Source organism: Lepidothrix coronata, unplaced genomic scaffold, assembly GCF_001604755.1.
Source record: "Lepidothrix coronata isolate B3197 unplaced genomic scaffold, Lepidothrix_coronata-1.0 Scaffold21, whole genome shotgun sequence".
Taxonomy (NCBI): Eukaryota; Metazoa; Chordata; class Aves; order Passeriformes; family Pipridae; genus Lepidothrix; species Lepidothrix coronata.
Window position 1 is genome coordinate 2084182 of NW_016690201.1, and position 23269 is coordinate 2107450.

Consider the following 23269-nt stretch of genomic DNA (forward strand, 5'->3'; position numbering starts at 1 on the left):
ACCCTTTTTTCTGTCTTTTAATTCCAAGTTGCCCATATTTTGTTTTTTCCTGTTCAGTGATACAGTGACAATTTTTTTGCAGAACAGTGTGAAATATTGAGAGTCACTAGTTTTCTGTGTCAACTTGAACATGTTCTCAAAAAGTTAAAGTTTTGGTTGTTTTCTGGGGAGCTCTGGGCTTGAAGTGCAGTATTTTTAATAAAGATTACACAAGCAATATGCCAAGATGGCAATGTATTGGCAGTATTAACTGGATTTGTGTCCTAGTGCTTCACATTTGGAAGGCAGACGAAATGCAGAGACAAGTGGACATGCATAGACACTGTTACCTCTTGCTGGGCTCAGCTGCCTGTTGCCACAGCCCTGCTAGGGATCTGTGGGCAGTCCCCCAGACCTGCTCCAGCAAAGTTAGGCTCCTGGGATGCTAGGCAGGTTTTGAGTTTGGAGGAGCTGACGCAAACTTGGAGGAATTAGGGAGGGAGTCTGTCTGTGGGGTGGAAGACCCAGTGAGGTAAAAAGGATGGTAAATGTTTCATGTCAATAAAATAACCCGTTGAGCGTGAAACTTGGGTGGAAAAGCTCTCTGCTGTCCAGGTTCTTTTCCCCCCATCTGCTTTGGAGAATTTCAGTCCTGTGATGCTGGAGAGGGTGGACGTGGTGGGTGAGTCCCCTCATGAAGTGTGGTGCTCCAGGGATCTCCCTCCTCATCCTGGCTCCTTGAAAAGCAGTGCTGTTTTTGGGGAATGGTCAATTGTGTGATCTTGGAGGAAGGCCACTTCTCACTGTGAGGGGGAGGAGGTGCCTGGTGGGGTGGAAACTCCCCTTAGGACTAAGAAGTGACCTCTGCAGAGAAAGAAAAAGCACTGCAAAGTGAGACCAGCACAGAGGGATTCCTGGGGGAACAGAGCAAAAGGACAGGGATTGGCTTCCATTTGGGAGAGCAGCTTGTGAGGAGCAGATGAGGTAAAAGCCAGAGGTCACAATAAAGGAGCCTCCCTCTGCAAGGATCAGCAGTCAGCTCCCTTCTCCCAGGGCTGTCCTCCCAGGAGACTAATATGAAAAAGCATGGCACAGAAAGTCTGTGCACCAGAAACCTTGGAACCTCGGGGCTGTGATGACTGTGGTTAATTAAATAGGTGGCTTGTCTCTAGACAACCCCAGACATCTGTCTCCATTCTTCACTTGTTTTACTGATGCGTTTCTATTTGCTTGTCCAGAGTTAAAGCCCAGAGGACCTACAGATGGTCGCCATTAAGTTTGTCACTTGATGCAATTTAAATTTTTTTTTTGCCAACCATTTAAAAACAGATGTGTGTGTAAAAAAATAAATCTTGTAAATAGATCAACTCACTAGAGATCTTCTATTTGGATTTAAATTTAATTTTAGTCTTTAGTGGCTGGAATTTAATTTTGGCATTTCTTTTAAGCTAAGTCTCTCTTGTAGCCATATCAATTTTTTTGTATTTTTTTTTAACAAATTTTAAAGAATCTCTTTGCATTCCTAGTCTAGCTTCTTTGGAAACTCAGAAATCATTGCATGCCAAAACGTTTTCTGTGTTTTGGATCACACACCTGGTTTTGCATAGATTTGCTCGTGATTGCAGGATGCTGGTGTTGCATGGGCTGAAACTGTGCTGTGGGCTTTCAAAAATAAAGTCTTCAGAATCAAAGTCCAACCGTGTTAATGATTTCTTAAGGAAGCAACAGGATCACAGACAAAACTCGGGAGCTGTGACTAGTAACTGCCTGTAGAGAGTGAGGATCATAGATAATAGCTGATTATCACATCAAATTATATGTACTTTTCAGACAGGTGTTTGTTTTGATTTTTTTTCCACAGTCTCCACATTAAGCACAGTGTCCCTTCCAAATATCCTTTTAACTCTTTTTTTTTTTTTTTGGAGATGTCTTGGGAAATTTCCCTTTAAGAAAAGCCAGTTGTTGTCTATAATATATACTTCAAAAATGTTCTCAGAATGCACTTCTTAACACAATATTTATTTGTTTGTTTTCTTTTGTTATTTATTTGCAGGTCAAAATTTATCTGGTTCACTCTAATTAGTGTTGTTTTAACCATCCTGTAGAAGACGAATATGATGCCGAACAGAAGTAACCTCTCCTCCTTTCAGAATGTTGGATCAGGTAATCAATTAAAATGAAACTTGTTTGTAAATGTACTGAGATCTTTCAGCATTTGTGATTGATTTTGGTCCTCTAATTCTCCTGACACATGGATAAAATCAGCACTCTGTTCTTATTCCATGCCTAACTCCATTTGCCAGGCAGAACAAGGCCACAGCTGGATACGCTGCAGACAGCCAACCCTCCCCCATCAGTTTAATGCCTGGCTGGAGTATATATCAGTGACCCCCAGCTAAACAGCTCGGGAGAGGAAGAAAAGGAATGAGGAGGGGAAAAAAGAGAATATAAAAAACTGGAAGAATTTCCTTCTGTAGCTCCAGGCAGCAAATACTTTGCTAAACAGAGGACCCTTGTGCTGTGTGTCAAAGCTGGGGCTGACCTGGATGCAGGATGGGTTCAGGGCAAGTCATGTCCCAGTGCTCCTGGCCTCAGTCTCTATAGCTGCATGTGAAGACAGCATCAGCCAGGATGTGTAACGCATCCTGGCATATTCATAAAGTCTCTACCCAAACATTGTCCTAAAAATAAACAAAACAAACAAGATCTGGTTTGCGGGAAGCAGCTACTTTTCATCTAAACATGTGCTGTCATCCGGTTGGGATTTAACCACTGTGGTGCTGGAACCAAAAATGCAGAGGAACTGGTGTAAGGTGTAGTAGAGAAAAGCTGAAATTGAGTGGCTACATGAAGGTATCGTCACCTTTTCTTACTGTACTTGTTTGGATTTCAAGTACAATGAACCCTTCTCTGCTGTGGTGAACAGGCATGCAAGTTTCTGTGAACTAACTTGTTTTTTGGCAAAAGCATCCCGTCTTTGTAGGATTAAATGTGCCCTACTGGTGTAGCAAGAGAGTAATGAACAATTTTTAATGTCCTATTAATGTGTCTGCTAAGCTATTTATAGAGAAGCCAGTGGAATTTATGCAAAAATAGTTGAACTTCAGCTGTGTTCAAGTCAAGTTTTGGACAGTAAAATTTTGATATGAGATTAGATTTCAAATTTAAGAGAGATTTGGAAGAGAGGAGGAGAAAGAAAGATGAAGATGGAACTTAGATTGGGTTCCACAATGGAAGGCTAAGTATAGAAGGCATATACATTGTGCTTTGTATCCGTGCTCTTAAATAACTTCTACATCGTATTCTTCTTCCTTAAAACACCACTAATATGATGAATGCTTGATTTTCCAGGTGATGTTGTCTTGTCCTGACAAGAGTTCTTTTGAATGTGGGTCATGTTCCTCCTTTTGTTCATTTGAACTTAATTATTGCTGTTGTCAAAATTTATGAAAGTAGCTAAAACATGTCAAGTAAAATGTCTTAATATAAGAAACTGCAGTTTCACTGCTCAAAGTGTGAGGAGGACTCTGTGAACTCACTGGTTCAAAGGCAACTTAGATAGCTGGATTATCATTACAAATGTGTTAAAATTATAAATGTAGTATAAATCACATAATCACAGTATAAAAATATTAAATTCTGTGTAGTAGTAAACTTGAGGTTTGGTTTTGAAGGTGCAAGTTAATGTTTTTGGCCACTACCAGAGCTTGTAATTAACAGCTTCTTAGCCAGGTCCACTATGGTCAAGAAGGTGTTTGATTTAATTTTGGGGTTTGTGTGTATGTTCTCTAATGATGACTCCTTTTATCTTCTGCCTATTCAATTCTATTCTTAGTGATGGTTACCTTTGTTTTTAAACTTATGGGTTTTTTTCCCTAAGAATTTAGGAGAATGTGGTGTTACGTACTTAGGACTAACTGTGGTTTGCACAGAGGAAGCCTGTGCAACAGAGATTTGTTGATGCCTTGGACAGCAATGAATTCCATGGGGTTTTGCCTTATTAGCAAGGAGGGGCCCAGAAACAAGGACTCCCATGAAGAATGCATTGCCACCTTCCACTAGATATCTGAACCTAATGATCCTCAGTGAGACCAGATCATATGAACTCAGGTGGGGGGCAGGAATCCCATGTTTTGTTTCTAGGTTCTTATAATTGCCTGAAGTGGTACTTGGAAGAGGACTAAAATATTGCCTCCAAGGATTTTAAGGGCACTTTGCACATTAGGTTTTCCTGCCGAGTGACAAGCTGAAATTAGGTTTCTCATGAGGTGGCTGAAGTCACAGGTGAAACGTGATTGAGCCAAGAGTAAATCCCAGAGCTGACCCTTATTTTCAGAATCAACACTCACTGGCACTGAAGGAACTAACACTCAAGTCCTTTATTAGTTTGAAGCACAGCCTAGCACATCCCAGGAGCTGCTGTAAATGTTAAATAATGTCATATCTACATCAGCTGAGGTCTGAATGTAGGCCTGCTGGGGGTCCTGTTTATCTCCTGCAGTGACTGGCACTGTCAGGAGCTGAATTCCTTTCTGTGCTTTTGGCAAAGTGGAGCTCAGAACTGTAGGCTGGAGCTTGACACATCATTGAACAATAACATTCACCACAGTAAAGGCTTTTTTAGCCTATTCCCTCTTCCAGAATATAAATTGTAGTTCTGAACATGAAACATTAGGACCTGTAACCTTAACCCCCATCAGTGTTTTTAACAGTCATGTGGTTTTGTTGTTTTGAATGAAGTCATGGAACCTAGCATTGTACTTCCTTAAGGTTATATTTTAACCAAAGTGCTCTTTGCAGATGTAGTTACAGCTTTGTATTTTAAGAGCAATGAGCTGAAACACCTTGAAAAACATGCCTTGATTTTTTACTTTTCCCATTAAGCTTTGCAGGATAATCCACAGGGTAAGCAAAAGGGTGACAAACTCCTACTGAGCTTTGAATTGAGCTCATTAGTATGTTGGGCTTGGATGCACTAGCTGCACAGGTTAAAAGAAGAGGTGATCCAGAGCAGGATCTTATGTCCTTGGCCCTGAGAAACCTGACTTTGGTTCTTTACTCTGCTGTCTGCTTTGCATCTTCTCCCTGAGCCTCAGTTCCACAGCTGTAATACATCAGGACAGTAATGCTTCCTTACGTCATGGACATCTTAAGAGGCTCAGAATTATAAAGGCTAACAAACAGACTCCTGCAATGGTTAGAACAGCACAGGAAGAGTATAGCATCTTTGCAATTGTGTTGCTGATTTGTGGTATGAATTTGGTGATGTCCCTCTACCTTTTTCAGTCTCTCATCTTTTGCAAAAACAGAGATGGGAGAATTGTGCATCCCCACCTTTTAGTACAAGCACAGTAATTACTCCAAGAAGTGTTCTTTTTAAGTTAATGTGAAGGCATGCACATGCAAGAGGGTACTTCCTTGCTAAAAACTTCTTTTTTCTTCTTTTGTCTTCTTTACAGATTCCAGTAAGATTATGGCAGAGTATAACCACGCACAAAAACAGATGGAATTACAAAATGCTAGTTTGGGAAAGGGTTCTGTGGCAAATTCCCTTGAAAATGGTCTCCAGGATATTATGGAAAACCTCAATACGAAGAAATATTCATCAACTCTCAAATTTAAAACCAACGGGGACTATGCTGGCTCTTATTTAACCCTTTCACAACCTATGCCAGTTAAACCTAATCCTTCCTCCAGTGTTAAAAATACACACTCTATTAACAAAATTCAAGGAGGCAAGCAGTTCCCCTGTGAAAGCCCATATCTTCCAGATAAAAGCATCTCTGTAAAGCATTTGGGTTCCATATCAGGTGCATCACCATCCCTCAGCGGGTACAATTTAGGAAGGACAGACTTTGATACTCATGCCAGCAGAGAAAATGAAAAATCCCTTGGACACATGGATAAGTTTCACTACTCAAAGTACAGTCAGAAAAATAAATCTTATGACAACATCTACTTCCCAGGGATGCTGGAGACAAAGAAGATCTCAGGCTCTCTTCTGACTATGTGGAATGGAAGCTTGGGGAACGAGCTGGTGCTTTCACCTGCGAGCAATTCGGGGGCAGCCAGCATGCCTTCTAGCCCAAAGCAAGGTAGGAGGATGAATGTTGAAAACAGCCTGGCCCTTCACATGAAGCCAGTTAAGTACAAGGATGTGATGATGGAAACTCTGGGTTCACGGCCTAGGAAATACTCTGGTGGATCTCTAAGTCATATGGGAGCATACAGTCGTTCCCTACCCAGACTTTATAAATCAACAGAAAACCAGCTGGTGCCATTAAGTTTGCCCCCCAGAAGCTCTCTGGGTAATAGTAAAAGGAAAAAACTTGGAGAAAAAGATCTACCTCAGAATGCTTTAGATGCTGATAATTACCTGAATTTTTCTTCTTGCAGCTCAGGGGTTTCACCACATGCAAACTCTATCTCTGGGAGTAATCCCTATGTCAGTTCAACTCTTAGTGTTCCTGCAAGCCCTCGAATTGCTAAAAAAATGCTTTTAGCACCTTCTTCCCCATATTTGCCTGATGATTTTGATAGACTTGGGCTCTCAGGAACGAGTCCGAGTAGTTCTTTCTCCCCAGTGGATTTTGACAGGTCGTTCTCTGTCCGAAGAAACCTTTCCACCAGTTCCATGGAACTTGATGACCCAGATCTGGAAAGTTACAGACAGATGCCAAATTCTCTGCAAACGTCCATGCGAGAGCGGAAGAACAGCATTAGCTCAATTTCAGGAAGAGAAGATCTCATGGATTACCACAGGAGGCAGAGGGAAGAGCGACTTCGGGAGCAGGAGATGGAACGCCTGGTAATTTTTTTTTTTTCCTCTTAGTTTTTCATGACATTTAGCACTTGCAAAATGTCCATCCCGGGTACCTTTCTGATGGCTAGACAGCAAAGCATAGGCTGCTCTGTTCTGAAATTCAAATGTTGGCTGCTTCAGACACGTCATTTATTTTTGCGCTACACGAAGCTAACGCTTAAATAGCTTGCTGCAGTAACAGCTTGGATAGTACTGTTCAGCCATCCTGAAAAAATGTTGGAACCCATGTAAATTGCATTCAGTTATCCTGCGGGCTCTGTTAAAATGTCTATGTACATAAAACCCATAAATTACACTGCAGGGATCCAGGACTTTTAGTTTTAGATGATGGCACTATTTTGTGGTAAGTGGGGAAATAAAAGGGATTCTGCTCTAAGCTGCTGAGCCATGTGTGCTATGGAGTTAGGTATACATTGGTGTGGGCTCAACATCCATCAGCAGAGCTTCTTCTGCTTAGTTTTTGCTTTTCCTCCTGAGTATTTTCATTAAAATACAGGCCTCCTTGCTTCTCTCCCTCCAAAAATGGCAAGTAGCAGAGGGGGACAGGGTTTCTTTCTTTGCCTCTAGTCAATGTAAAGCAGTGCATGCTGCTTCAGTTTGGGTTAAACTTGGTAGTAAAATGTAATTTATGTATTACAGAAACAACTTTTGAGTAGGAAAAGTAGAAAGGTCTTCAGAGCAAACAAAGATCTTTGAAACAGCTTCTTATTGAAACTGTCTCTGGAGGAAAACTTAGTAGTTCTTCAAAAAGGTTTTCTAAGTTGCTCCAGGAGTCCCTGACCCTGTTATCATGCATTGATATTTTCTGATTTTATCATCCACATAGAAACAGAGGTCAGTAGATGGGCCAGCTGGTATTCCTGAGTCTTAGATTGGAGACATTAACTTTACGTTTTTGTACTTTAATTCAAATGATGAATTTGAGCAAAATGATGGTAGGATATTCTTAAACCTGTCTAGTTTGCATGCAGACACTAAGGCTGCAGGAGAATTCACTTCCTGGGTGGACTGGGGGTGAAAAGCCATGAGGAGGCAGAATACAGGGGTAGTGGGAATGTGGGAGCAGGGGCTGCCTGTAAAGGGCCACTAGCAATGACCCAGTGCCTGTGCAGGGCCACTGTTCCCATCTCGAATCGCACGAGTGAGCAGGTTCAGCTAAAGAATTGGAACCCATTCAGATATCTCCCCTGCCCTGTCTCACTGATGTCCTTGATGCAAGTTGGTGAGGAACCTGTTAAACAGGCAGGAGCCTTCCTTTTCATCCCTAACCCACTCAGCACTGTAGTTTATGAGGTACACACTGTTGTTTGCAAGATGTGAAAATGTTCATCTTTGCCTGCTCAAAGCCAGGACTGTGGAGTTGAGGCATGGGTGTGAGAGGGTGGCAGGCATTGCCCGTTTCACGCTCCATGAGTGTCAGGGTGTGTGCACCCCTGCCCTGCTTTGCCCCCCAGAACCTCTGCTGGTTCCCCTTGAAGCTGCGGCTTCTCAGGAGCAGGGACTGGGCTCCCCAGGGAGAGAAGGACCAGCTGTGAGTGGAAACGGCTGGATGGCTTAGGAAAGGTTGTGGGAAGCATCAGCAGAAATGGTGGTGGGTTGTTTCTCTCTCTTCTTGCTGCCTTTGTCCTGTTCCTTTCAGAAATCTCCTTCCTTCTCTCTAGTCCTGGTATTTTGTGTATACCACGTGGTGATTTCTTCTTTGCTTCTTATCAGAAGGTTTTCCAGACAGTCATGCTGTAAAACCTGAGATAATCAGTCATAAAAGCAACGTATTTGTATTTCAAAGAGAACAGCTTGCCTTTTTTTTTTTTTTTTTTTTTTTTATTTGTGGTGAGGGATGAAAGATACAGGGTTGTTTCACTACTTGGTAATGATAAAACTATTCTGATTTTATATTTGGATGTAATGGCTACATCCTCTCCCACCCCCCCAATATTTCTTCTCTTGCTGAACAGTACTTCCTTCAAGTCCTGATTCTTTAAAAAGAGAATTTTCATACTGTGTTTCTAAGCATGGAAAAAAAAATGATGTTTTGTGTGTTGCATATAATTTGAACATGAAGGAGACTCCTTCTGCTTGAGTTCATCTTATACTCAAGATCCTCCTCAATACCTTTTTTTCCCCTTGTTAGAGCTATCTGGTAGAAGAGGGGAATATCTAGAGAATGCCCTTTTCCAATGGTTTGAGAGTCTGAAAAACAACATGAACAGGTTTTTAGATCTCTGAGAAGTAAAAATATATATTAAAAAGAAATCCACACATTAGGACTTTGTACATTAGGGCCTGTCCTGTTTTCCTGTTTTGGTTTTATTTTTGTCCTTCTGTGTGAATCCCTGCCCAAAGGACAGTCAGGGATCTGTCCAAACAGGGACTTGATATATTCAGCCTGAGCTTCCGAAGAAGGGTTTTGTTTGCCCTTGCCTGTACATGGACAAAGGTTAGACAAAGGTCAGAGATCCATATCTGTTCAGGTCTCTCTTATTTGAGCGGTGGGGGAAGGTGTGAATAAAAAACCCCAACTAAACAAGCACTTGTGGATATCAAAACTGTGTGCTCTGAGCCTTCAGTGCTGTCTAAAAGTTCAGGTTGAGTAGCTGGTAGGTAAATGGCAGGGGAAATGTAGTCCCTCTGTGCACAAGTGTCAGACTCTTCCATACTGGGTTTTTGAAGCAAGGAAGGCAGAAAAACCATGTAAGACTATTCGGGCAACTCCATCAGAAACATAAACCTTTTTAGAGGACTAGACTGCTCTATGGCTCAGATATGAAGTGGAGAATATCTCTGTTTGCACCAGCACTGCCTCTGTAGCTATGGTGCTTGCACAGGGTGGTTTGGGAGCGTTGTGTTTGATAGCTGCTATTTACTTTTGGATTTTTTTGGGTAGTAAAATCTATGCACTTATTGTAATCTGACCTAGTATCTACCCTTGAGTTCTGCTGTTTACTTTACCTTGTTTTCTTTTTCTTTTCCATATAAATTATTCTGTGAGTTTTACTTGTGCTTAGTTTGCTTTTTGAGTGACGGAGGCTCCTCTGGAAGTTTGTGTTTTGAGCTGCTGCTACAGCCTGCATATGAAACCAAACTATCTGCTGACATTGCCCAAATAAATAAACAGAGAATAAATTTTAGAAAAAAGGTACAAATAGTGAAAATATGCAAGATTTTTTTTAAAAAAACATTATTTTAAAATCTGAGTTGTATTTTGTTTCTGTGCACCAAACATAAAAGACATGTATGTACTTGGGTAGGATTTGGTGTTTTTCCCTATCACCTTCTCTAGATTTGCTTTCTAGGCTGGGTTCCCTCAAGCTAGCTGAAGACTGATGCCATTTCTGTTTTGCCAGCCTGTTCCTCTGTGACTTGAAGAGTGGGAGGAACTGGAATTCTCGTGGCTGCCATCCCTCTGGCATTACTGCTGGGGGCTGATGGGCTATGGGAGCAGGTGGGACAGCATGAGGTTGCTCTTGGAGCTGACACAGGCATCAGGCTGGTGGGTCATGATCTGCTTCTGCTTCCTCTCCAGCTCAGCTGACTGGACATTGCATCTTGGTGTAGGGATGTTTATACAAGCTGTATACAAGTAGAAGTGAGAGGAGCTATTGCTGATGATAGCCCAGGAGCCTTATAAACAAGGGAAAAAATTATCACTCTGATCTAATAATATTCAATGCGATTCAATTAGCTATTGATTTTTTTTATTTTTTTTTTTAATTTAGAGAGGAAATCTCACTCTTTTTTTCCTGTCTGAGATGAAAGCCCAATTGTGGTTGCTGCTGGAACTAAAAGGCAGTCTTTCTCTTCGGCCCATGGGGAGGTCAGAGGTGGAACAGCACAGGCAACATAGCTGGGTAGAAATTAAAGGCCATCTGTTTTCTTTGATAGCCGCTCATTTGAATAGCACTGAAGCTGAATTTTCTGCCGCTGCTTTTTAGGCAGTACAACGTATTTCCTCTAGATGGTGGTAGGTACTTAAAAATTACATGTGCATTAACTGTGCAAGGACTTCCTACGCCAGCTGTCTGTATGGATCTGTAAACATACACTTGTTAATGAGGTTTTACTGGAAGCAGGAGTTGTACTGGGAGAGATTTCAGTTTATCGATGCCTGAACAAGCAGTAATGAAATTCACGGAGCTTATTCCATAGTCCACTTTTTCACAGTCAGAAGAGCATCGAATTTCATGAGTTAATTTAGAAGTAGGGAATAATACAGAATATCCCTGTGCCTGGTTTGCATTGGTGGATTACAGTTTAGTAAGATGTGCTCATTGTGAAGGGAAAATGAAATGAAAATATTTCTGTTTTCAACATGGTACTGCTTTCAAATCATGCTTAATAGAGCTTATGTAAATCTCCTATGCAGCTTGTGGAAAACACCATATATATGTTTTATAAATTTATATCAGTACTGTGTCTTTAAGCATAAAGTACCCAAGCTGTATGTAAAACTGTAAGTGATTAGCTCTTACAGGAAGCCCAGCCAAGTAGACAAAGGCTACCTTCAAGGTAATTTTTCACACCACTGGTATTTGACAGTCTCTATAGTGTTACAGAATAGCTACTTAACATCAGTTTAGTTTTGTAATTGAAAAAGTGTTGTATAATAGGATAAAACCCCCCTGCAGAATATAACTAATATTGATGACTCCGTAACTTTTCAGGAACATTCAGTTTCAATTCTGTTGTAAAACATTTCTGTGGGATCTTTAATAAGCCAAAGTGTGGATTACGTATGCTTAATTTTTGCAGCTGTGTTTTATGCAACCTAACAGTATGGGCCAGGAAGAAATCAATTTCAGGAGACCCATTCTCATTTACAGAACCTAAATACTGCAGTGCAGCTCTAGTCTTCAGGCTCTTGCCTTCAGTCTGATTTGAACAGGAATATCTGCATAGGTACTGTAGGGACAAAAGTTCTGTGCTGAACAACGCTGTTATTTTGGAAGCTGATGGCATTCCCTCAGGAGCCAAATACATGGCTGCAGATATAGGAGCTAATTCTGCAGGAAGTCATCTGCTCAGCTCCTCCCTGGAGGCTGTCTCTGCCCTGTGCCACAGATCTCTTCTGCTTTTACCAGTCTGATTCTGCTGTGCCTGTACTGGGAAGGTAAGGACGAGGCACACTCAGTCCTTTGCTGTGATCTGGGCTGGTCTTTCCACAAGCTCGCTGTGCGGGTGCCTCTGCTGTCAAAGGCTGCCTGTGAGAGACAGACACGAAATACAGGCGCTTCTTCTGAATTCTGTGCTGTTGGTGGTAACCTCAAAGCCAAAACAGTAACTATAGCGAAACAAGGACTGAAAATGAGAAAATAAATGAGGCTGGAGTGAGAAACTGGTGCAAACTGGAGGGAAGGGGAAGAACAGTTGGCGAACTGTTATAAGTCCCAGGTAAAGTTTAGCTTTGAAATAAGCTCCTGAGAAATGCAGGAAGAAAAGAGAAAGCTTCTCCTGCCTCTTCTCTCTGGGGCACTGAATGTATTTGTAAGAAAGAAAGTTTGGGGAATTTCTGCTGTTCTCTTCCTCAGTCTCTCTACCTCTTTCCCCACCATCCTTTTTGACTAGCCACTGCTCCAAGCTTTTGCTGAGAAGGTAGTTGGTTGTCTGCATCAGCAACAGTAGAAAAGTGCTGTTCTTTGGTAGCTGAATAGAGCAACAGTCACTTCTTCAGGCAAAGGAAACCTGGCTGCATGGACTAGCTGTAATTCATGTTAGTGTTTGCCACAAGGGATAGACTGCACATGTATTTTTAATGAAATGTGAAGTTATTCAGTTGCTAATGGCACTTATCTAAAAAGCTTCCTGCTCGCCACAGCTGATTAACTAAGTCTTGCCTTGATGTCTAGATACAGGATCCTCTCTACGCATTTGTAAAATTCGTAAACGTGAATGCAGCAGATGAACAAATCCAGGAATCATCTCCTGGTTACTGTTAAAAAAGTGCGATATTTATCTCTGCTGTTTTGGAAATTTCTTTTAACAGTGTGCCAGGGATGTCTCTTAATGTCATTGTTAATCAATAGCAGAAGAGAGTTATTATCTCCTTATCCCACCCTTCTCCTTCAGTACCTAAATTTGCAGCCAACCATAGGTGATGTGTAGCTTTCTCAAAGCCAGGAGTAGTGAAACTGCTCAGGCAGAAAGCACACAAGACCTGTTACCTCTTTTTGTGGCAGGCGAAGAGAACCACAGAAAATACACAGAGGTGTTTTAGTCTGTTAGAAAGAACATTTTATGGGGAAACACACTGGCAGGCTTATAAGGCTTGATTCAACACTCCTCCCTCCCACCAGAGGAAATTTAAACCCATTCCTTCTTTTGACATACCTTTTTTTTTTCCTTTTTTTTACCTTTTTTCTTCCCCTCTGCTGTGTTCAGCATCACAAATAACTTGTTTTGTATTTCTTGTAAAACTGTTGACTGGATTTTCCATTGGCTACTCCTTCTGCACTTCTCTTTGCAGGGGTACTTTCCTAGCTTGCTGCTTCACTGAGAAATTTATTTTGGAAACAGTTAAATGCAGGTGTGCTGGAGCTGGAATGAGTTGACTGAGATGAAATGATGAGAATAGAGCGTATAAAATAACCACAGAGCTTCCTGTCCATAAGCTTCTCAGCACATGTCAAAATAGAAGTGAGAGATATCAGTATTTCTGTAATGTGTCTGAAAGCTCATCAGGAATTTTTTGAAGACTGACAGAGGTTTTCCTACAATTTTTAAGCTTTTTCTGAGCATCTGAGACTTGGGGAAAAAAGAAATCCCTTTTTTTTCCGGGCTGCTCAGCAAAGGGCAGGTTTGCAGTGAGAGCCCCTCACCTGAGCACTTCAGCTGGGATGAGCAGGGGCCCCTCTTTGAAATTTGCCATTTCCTATTATTTATTACCAACGGGATGGAGGTTTAACACGGGGTAACCTGATACAGCCTGTTGTTCCAGGGAAGGATGGGACCTCATGTCCTGATGCCATGTTTCCTGTCTATAACCATTATGAGAGGCCCGATGCCGTCACAACAGGGAGAGCTGCATAATTACTGGCAGTCCCAGCCAGCACTTGCTCAGCGCTTTAGGAATTGGGTTGCGTGGCCAAACGACTTAGTAAGAGGGAGGATAGCAGTGTTGGAGGGGTAAGGGAAGAGTCTTAGGGTCTGGCAGTAGTTGCCTGGAGGGAACAAGGCTTTTGAGAGTTATAATTATGTCAGTCATTTGGGGTTGAAGGATGTCTGCAGAATCTGCTGGACTATTTTGTGGAAAATAGAAGCTTGCAATTGCTGCCCCAGGCTCCGTTATTTCAGCGCCTCGTCTCTGCTGGTGCTTCAGGAGGCTTCAGAGGAAACCTGCAGTGGGAACCTGGGAATAAGCTACCCAAAGGCAAAATTTCTCTCTCGCAGCGCTCTCTTGTTTGGGTAGTGCTTGGAAGCGGGTGGGTTCAGATGGGTTCTCCAGCTCAGAAACAGAGCTCGTAACTGCGGGTGATGTGGGGTGATGCGAACATGTGGTGCGTACAACCGGGTAACCTCTTGGTGGCTGTATAAAGAGCTGGGTGCTTGTAAACCAGTGTTAAATTTTCATGCAGTCCAGTTGCTTGCTGTGGGGAAAAGGGTAGGCAATGCATTGCCCCAAGTGTTTTGCTTGACCTTTGTAATCACTTGCTGTTGGGCATAGGAAGCGTTAGGGCTGTCAGAAGTAGCTGCTTTGCAAATCCTGTTTACAAATCTAATGCCAGGTAGAGCTTGGAAAGCAAACATGTCTGTAGTGGTTCCCGGGAAAGGAGGCTGAGGCTGTTGGGTTTTTTGAATTTCTTTTTAAATACTACTAAAAGTAAGAAGGATTTCCTAGAAATCAGAAATGACATCATTAGTGCAGGTATTAATGCCAAGCTTGGAACTCTCACAGTGGTCTTTTTTCCAGCAAAATTTTCAATAGGCTTATGGTAAGCAATTTTTTATTTACTTCTTGGTTAGCAAAGGTAACATGAAATTCCATAAAATCATTACCTCTTAAAAATTAAAGGGTAAAAAAATTTCATCTGAAATAGAAGTTACAGGAAGCTATGCATACAGTAACATAAAACAAATATAGCTTTCTGATAGTTTATAAACAGTATCATAAAGATCTAGAAATCCTATAGGAATTAAATGTTTATAGCAACTTGAAGCACATCAACTTAAACTGGCACAGCTATTCAGAGTCTCATGTTTGAAATGTTGGTATGAATCCATAGGGAATTTGAATAAACTGTTACATAAAGATTTCCCTCATTCTGTGCATTTAACAGCTGTTGTATTATAGATGTGATGTCTGATTTCTCTCTTGATGCTCCTAAAACTGCGAGTTTCAAAATGTGGACTAATTCTCTCAAAAAAGGGAGCCATAGTTAGCAAAATGGAAAAAAATCCAAAAAGTCAGGACTGAGTGAGTTCATGGAAAATCTGTGCTAGATTTTGCAGCTTGGTAGGAATATAGCGTAAGTGTGAAGTGGAACCCTTAGTGATTTACGCAGTGAGATCACTTGACATGTGTATGTACAAATGGGGTGTGGAGACAACAACCTGAATAAAAAGTTTTAAAGTACATTTCACAGAAATTAATAGCTACTTAAATATGTCCTAATACTTATTTATCTTTCCAATGTAGAACATTTTAATATTTTTTTAATTATTCTTCCATGTTAACTTTGATTCGTCACTTGCACTGTAATTTATTTATGTATCTATGTTTATTATCTCTAAGTGGGAGATAGACTTTACATGGACTTTAATCCTTCACTCTGGAAAAAAACCAACCCAAAACAAACAAACAAAACCTCAACCTGAACAAAACAAAAAAACCCAGCAAAATTTTATTTTTCACTTCATCTTTAGCTCACATGTGACACTCAGTGCTGCTATCTTTTTTTTAAACTAGGAACGACAGCGGCTCGAGACAATCCTCAATCTGTGTGCGGAATACTCCAAATCTGACAGCAACCCTGCTGCAGCTACCACAGTTGCTGATGTTCAAAAAATTAACAAAGAACTCGAAAAACTTCAGCTTTCTGACGAGGATTCAGTGTTCGAAGACTCCCAGATGAACCTGGAAACGAGGTTCAGAAGCCACTTGAAATCATCTGCAAGCGATTCAGACTTCTCCGAGCTCAGCAACCACAGCCGTGGCACTGCTGCTTACCTTCCCTCCAGGGGGCTGAGAGCTGATGAGCACTTCAGTGAAAGTGGAAAGCCTCCACCTTTTCCTGCTCCCAGCTTCCTGAAGGATGCCACTGAGTCATCCTACCTAAGCATCACACCAAAGGTAACACTCTGTAGAAGTAGAGAGTATAAACCAGGTTTTGCTGTTTGAAATCCTCCTCTAGACTGTCCTGGCAGGGACAATGATTAGGCTGGCTTAGGTATGAGAATTAATCTCAGAACTCATACAGTTTTATAAGCCAGCAAGTGTAGAAAATATAGCCAGCAAAATGTAGCAGCCAGCACATCACTATTTTGTATTTTGTGTAAGCTAATGGTACTGGAAGTTTGGTTTCTTCTCAGAGGGATGTACAGTTCAGGAGGAGTTTAAGGTTTTTCCAGGAGAAAAGGATTTGCTTGAACAATTATAGCTACTTGAATAAGGAAGGTTTTGGGAACCCTGCTTATAGCATCGTTCTGGCTTGTAGGAGGGAAAGGAAGCTCTGCTGTTTTCTTCAAACCTGAGGCTCCTGTCTTCTGTGAGAGGAGCATGTTTTCTCATTGTCAAACCAGAACAGTCACATGGAAGGTTGTTGCCTGAGCTGAATTTACTGTCCTGTCTCCTTTCCCAGGGTTGGACTTGAGCCATTTGTTGGATCAGCTGTTGTCTCTAGGGGCACATGGCAGCAGCCAGCCTCCTGCCCCTCTAACCTAACTCCTGCATTTAATAAGCTGCACCTCCTTTCCTGTACACTTCACACTGCTGTTTTCATTACTGAAGAGAAATTGTCCTTTAAAAAATGAACTAACAGCATTCCTAACCATTTGCTTGCTAGAGCAGCAGGAGCCTTCCCTGGGCTGGGATAAGAGCCTTTCCTTTCCTTGGGTCAGTTCCTAGGCTCTGCCGTGCCAGAGCAGCAGCACAGCAAGTCCCAGAGACATTATTATGTTAAAAACTGGATTCAAGAGTTAGAATCAAGAGCATAATAAGACCAAGCAAAGCTATAAAAGCAAGTTTCTGTTTAACAAATTCACGCCTTCAAAATACTTTGTTTCTCTTCTCTTTCATGTTATTTACACACTGTATGATCTCCAGCATGCTTACACATGAATTGTATTTAAACCCTGCTTAACTTATAACTTAATAGAAGTATGTGTAGGTAGAAGAAGGTGTGGTAGAAAAACGTTTTCTATTCTAAAAGGTTATCTCTCTGGAAATCTGTCTGCTGAGTCTTCTGGTGTGAAATTGTGTTGAATAGAAACATTCAACACAGTATAGAAATAGAATAGAAAGCTATTATGGCTTTACTTGGTCTTTCCATGTTGAAAAGGTAGTAGGACATTTCAAGTTGCTGTGGTCTTGCATTTCTTTCCCATTTGCTGCTTTCTTCATGCAAGTCAGAGATCCTATTTTAAATCCTTATTAGGAAGTTGAAATCAAAGATGTTTTGTCAGCATTATCCGAACAGGAGACCGGACAAAAAGAGGCTTTCCTGCTAGGATTACTATTGCTAAATCAAGGAATACCATTCATTCATTCATTGTAAAGGGTGTTCTGCTAAGCCCTTTAGAAAAACAGTAGCAAGCAAGAACTGTGTTAATGAAACACAGTACATTGTTTTAAAATATCGAGCTCAGATTTGTTCAGGATAAAACGGCTGCTCTCAGAATAGCCATTCAGTAGCTGAGCTGAGCCTCTTTTGAGCAAGGTTGTGTGGTCCAGTGGTGACTGTGAAGCCCTGCACGCAGCCCACCTCTAATTCTGACTGGGGACAATGAGCGAGCAGCCTTACCAGAGTAATTGGATCACAAAACCCCTGGGGTCAGGCAGATGTGAAGAATGCATGATCTGCTTGATCTAGCATTTGCTACTGTAAGATCACAGGTATTTTCTTCATAAAGTGGTTTAATTCTTGGCACAGTTACCGGTAAGTAAATGGCAACGAAAAGAAGAACATTAAGGGTACTACTTCCTCAGCGCTACCTGGGGGGACAGAACCAACTTTTGTCCTTATTTTATGTATCCTGCCCATCTTAATGGCTGGTTACAAAAATGTCCTATCCTACCTCCTAGCCTCTCTTATATGAACAGCTGACATAAAAAGCATCTTCATCTATCTGCGTTATTTTTATAAGGGAAAAATTGGATTTTTACCACCTATATAGCACAGCATGTAAAGTATTTTCAAAGGTTAAGTTTTAGTAATTCCTTTAGAATGAATAGTATTTACTGTTAAGTATAGTATTTAATTCCAATGCCTGGAAGTAAAGTATCGTGTTTGTTTCTCTTGTACACCTTCTAAATATAGAAATAGCAATACAGTAGATGGGAAATATGTAATGGGTTCAAAACCAACAGTACTGTACTTGCCTAAAATGAAAAATGTATGAAGAGGGGAAGAAAAGACAGTGTTTAACTCTTTTTCTAATGAACCTCTCCTGGTGTGCAACTGCAGATACCAGAATGCAGCAGTGATGAGCAAAGAAGGCAGGAGCTTGGTCGGCTGGAGGAGGAGCGCATGGTAATACTAAACAACTTGGAAGAACTTGAGCAGAAGATCAAAGATTTAAATGACCAGATGGATGAATCCTCAAGGGAGGTATGAAATATGTTTTGGTTTTAGATGTCTTGCTTGTTACGTATGTCCACATAGCACAAGTCTGATGGGTCCAGTAAGTACATGGGGAACTCACTGATGTATGAAGCCTTCATATTCTGTGATTTTCACCAGGATTAGGCACAGAATCACAGACCTGGCTGTCTCCTGTTATGAAGGTTATTTTTCCCCAGCTGGGAGATGGATATGATGGTCGGGTTAGCGTTTCCCAGCTGTAACCATTACACTCCTAGGTGGAATTGGAACAATCTTGCTTGTTTAATGGCCACTCAGCTGATCCAAATGCCTTGTGTCACTTGGGAGTTTTATGGTGGTATCTCCTATGACTGTTTAAAGAGACAGGAAGTGAGACAACTTCCTTTCAAACCTCCTTGGCTTTACGGTGGCAAGGGTGTGTTGACACCCCCTTGACTTCTGGAATCTCTCAGTTGCAAACTAAGCTGGCCAGGCATTTGGGTTTTGGCTCCAGTTATCAGCGACAGGAAAGGAACAGCTGTTCAGAAGGGTTTCCTGACTGAGCTGGGCACAGAGACAGTACAGTATCATAACAGAAGGGAGCACAGAGAAGAGATAGAAAATAAGTAGTTTGGGAAAAAAAGGATCTTCAAGCTAAAGTTGGTTTGGACTTTATTTTGCAGTATTTTGTGTTTCAGTTTTACTTCTTCTGAGATCTGTGATCTCTTTTTAACTTCTGTGGCAGTAAAACATTTTTCCCCCCCTCCCCTCTTTTTAAAATACTTCTCTTGCGAATAACCACCAACTCACTACCCTTCCCCCAGAAAATAATGTGTATCAAGATTTCTTCTGAATCTGGACTGCTTCTGAAAGATGTTTTGTGTTCCTAGTTGGATATGGAATGTGCCCTTTTGGATGGGGAACAGAAATCTGAAACAACAGAGCTGCTGAAAGAGAAGGAAATTTTGGATCATCTAAACAGAAAAATAGCTGAACTGGAGAGAAATGTTATTGGTGAAAAGACAAAGGTAATTCAGTTATCTTAGCTGTGTGCTCTGTTCCCTTTGATCTTCAAAATATATTTATATGATTAACTTTGATGGAAGTTATTTTATGAAGTATTGTCTATAGGTAAATTTACTTGATAAATATGGAAGAAAAAAATAGTTGCTTCACCATCATTTCCCTTTAACAGTAATGTGTTCCAAGGTATGCTTGACAAGCAAAATATAGTATGCTTAAGTAAAAAGACCTGATCTACCGTAAAGAAATTTTTATTAATAAAAAAATTGTATATAGGGCTTGTACTTGGGTTATCTGTTGTTTAAAAGAACAATACTAGTTGAGCTGTTCCATTGTAGGTTATATAATTTGGAGAACAAAAAAAAAGAAAAAGAACCCTTTCTCAGCAAAGAAACAGAATGAAAGAAGGCTGCAGGTTTTTTCTATTATTGTATAGAATGATGTATAAGACATCTGTCAATTACATAATTTTAAAGCAATCATTTTTTTTATTTTGTTTGCTGACTGACAGTTTTAGTACTGTAGAATTATTCTCTCTGTGATTAAGTCCCAGGAATTAATTAGTTTTCCTATACAGTCAGATACTTAATTGCTCTCCACTATATAGCAAAACATGTTCCAAAATAGGATAGCACTATAATAGGATTTTAAGTGCAGAAATGGAAAGGGCCTGCAAGATGAAGTTGTCCCCCTCAAGCCTGGGCTGCCAGTTCCCTCCGCCAGGCTCTTCACTGGCCTCTCCAGGCATGCAGTTCCCTTCTCCACAGGGGATGTGCCAGGGCCAATAATACTTCAAGGTCAGGAAGTTTTTCCAGGAATTTCAGCCAGTGTTATTTCCTTTTTAAATTTCATCCTCTGCCTCATAACTTAGACCTGTCACTTGTGGAAGCGCTCTAGCTAGTCTCTCTTCTCTTTTAAGCCTTCCAGAAATACCTGGAAGTCTTCTGCATTATTTGCTTTTTCTTAGACAAGCTGCACATTTTTAGCACTTTTGCAGTTCCCCCTTAATTCTCACCCTACAGCTTGCATTGTTTTATTCTGAGCTTTTTGTCTTTGATTTCTGCTTGCCCTGTCATGAGCCTGACTGCTATTTTGTGTCTGTGCTCATCAAGCCTGTGGTTGAGAAGGAAAATGTTGCTCCCACTTCTCTGCTCTGTGGGGAGACAATCCAGTTTAAGTTTGAACTTCCCTGCCTGCCCTTTTTTTTTGTTCGTGTGTACTCCAGCAGATCCTTCAGCTTTCAGTGTTACCTGTGGTCATGTTTTAAGTTGCCTATGGGACATGTTTCATTGTTGCTTTTTAGTATAAAGATGAGTTTAAAGTGGGCAGATAGGATCATGCGAGCAGATACCCTCCAGAAGGATGCTGCTAGAAGTTTTGGTTGGTAAGTGGTAAAAAATAACATGTCCAGAAATTCAAGAGATCTTTTGCCTTTTATATTGGTTCTCTACTAGCCTCAAAGTTGAATTAAGCTAATGGAAATTACTGTAAAATCTGTAGGTCATTTAAATTTCCTTGCAGTCATATGATGGAACATGAGTATGTAGGAGTCAGAATATAAAATTGCCGAGTCTACTTTAGATTTTCAGTTGAACTGAAACATGGAAAGCAGCCTAGAATAAGCATGTTGTTATTTAAAAGGCAAGTTCACTCAAAACATTTTTTTTCAGTATGAAGCATGGCACTATTCAGATCAGTTACAAAATATTAGTTGTCTTGTCTTTTGTGTTTCTTTTTGTTTTAAACAAACAAAGAAAAAAACCCCAGCTGTGAGTGTGTCCTCTAAACTTAAAGCCCTGGCTCAGTTAATACTGAAATATTCTTTGTAGGAATAAAGCATTGCATAAAAGTGAAAGTTTAAAATAGAAATCGGACATGAGCCTCTGTGAACAGGCAAAATATAAAGTGACAGCTGAAGGGTTCTGGAGAAAGTAGTGTCAGCCAGCAAAGCAGATGGCACTGATCATGTCAACAAATAAAAGTTTGGGCTGGCTTGAAACAGTAGCATTTTTTAAAAGCTTGATTTGTGTGCCTACCTTAAGGTTGCAGCCCTGCAGATCTGATGCAGGACAGGCAACATCTTGGCTCTGTAGTAGCACAGGATCAGCCCTCCACTCCCCAAAAGGGGCTCAGGTGGAGGCAGTAAGTGGTCCGTTTTGCTGAAATAAATCAAAACTTAGGACTTCCTCAACAGCATTAAGGCTCAAGTTTTGGCCAAGAGTTGCCACTCTGCTGATTGTACTTTTTGTGTTGTTTTTTTGCAAGAACAAGTGTCTCAGTGTCCACAGGGTGGTCACAATTTCTATTAGTTGCCTGAATATTTCACCCCTAGTGATACCTGGGGTCTTGGTTTTGGTGGGGCTTCAAGGCAAGAAGCTTTTGGTGTCCCATATTTCAAACAGTGGTTACGTTTCTGTCAGGGTAAGGGAGTGATACCCTAATACACCACATGGTGTTGTTTGTCTGGAGGTGAGAGGGAGAGTTCATTTGACTTGTGAAATGATGGTGAGGCATTAGTCTCGTACATGATGGCACTTGTCCCTGAAGAGACTTGAGCATCTCATGGAATTTGCCACTGATCTTGGCACCTGTTTGACAGGAAACCCCTGCCTGGCTGTGTTTCATCCTTACCCATGCACCTGTTTGAAAACCTTGTGAAATTCTTGAAAAGGTGGGTCACAAACTACAGCCTAATTATTGGGCCATGTTATGTACCTAAAATGGACTGCAGGTGGAAACTCTTGTACTACCTTCTACCTGATTATTGGATTTTTTTTTTAATGCCTCATGCACAATTCATTTAGGTGAGGACACAAAGTTTTGCCAACTTTTGCACAGTTTTAAAGCCACAGTTTCTAGTCCTTGTGAGGTAAAAGAATTGACTGGAAAACATACTTGAAGGCAGATGGCAGGAGAGTTGTGAGTTCGGTTTCGGGCTGTGTCGGTGTGCTCTTTGCTCTGGTACAAAGTCTCTGTGTCCCAGCACCTCGCTTGTACATCAGGAATGTATTTTGTGAGCAGGTTTGTACGTTATATATTAAACTGCATCCTGATCTCATTCAAGTCTTGTGCTCAACCCTACTGAACACGTGGCAGGACTAATGGTGAGGAAGAATAAATGAATTGGTGGGAAAGATGATGTAGCACACACCCTGGGTGAACTGGGACTGTTTCCCTTGCCTTCGTGACTATGCCACCACTCAAAATGTAAGGAGCAAAGAAATTAGTGTTGATTTACTTGGGTTTTAGAAATAAGAGCTATGAGTGGTTGCCATTTTGAAAAGATGGTAAAACCTTTTAGCACTCTTGCAGGACTTGGTGTAGTTCTGCTTGTGGTGCCTCTTTGTCAGGTGTAAGTGCTGTCAGGACTCAGTTGTCATGGCTGGGGTAGCTGCTTCCAGAGCTGCTTGGTATGGCCTGTGCTTTCAGCTACGCTGGAAATCGTGCCAGGGTAATGGAGGAAGGTACCACTTTGCCTCCATGGCTGTGCTTCTTGAGCAAAGCTTACAATCTTTCTTTTTTTTTTTTTTATTTTTTCTTTTTTTAACTACCTTGCACTACATATTTGGTTTTATCCACAGAAGAAGGTGACCAGCTACATCACAGAATCACAGAATATGCTGAGTTGGAAGGGACCCACAAGGATTGAGTCCAACTCTTAGCCCCGCACAGGATCATCCCCAAGAGTCACACCATGTGCCTGAAAGCATTG

General features: G+C 41.2%; 1 protein-coding gene across 8 annotated transcripts in view; it reads left to right on the top strand.

Annotated features, from left to right (window-relative positions):
* PHLDB2 (pleckstrin homology like domain family B member 2) overlaps positions 1-23269 on the top strand; it is an 82386-nt gene that overhangs the window by 21733 nt on the left and 37384 nt on the right. For 6 of the 8 annotated variants that reach the window (XM_017807958.1, XM_017807957.1, XM_017807962.1 and 3 more), the window contains exons 2-6: positions 2033-2142; positions 5439-6787; positions 15702-16085; positions 18418-18561; positions 19425-19562. In XM_017807958.1, coding sequence (XP_017663447.1) covers positions 2094-2142; positions 5439-6787; positions 15702-16085; positions 18418-18561; positions 19425-19562 — 2064 coding nt within the window. In that variant the 5' untranslated portion in view covers positions 2033-2093. The remainder of the gene's footprint in view (positions 1-2032; positions 2143-5438; positions 6788-15701; positions 16086-18417; positions 18562-19424; positions 19563-23269) is intronic. The other 2 variants (XM_017807963.1, XM_017807964.1) reach the window with 2 other exon arrangements.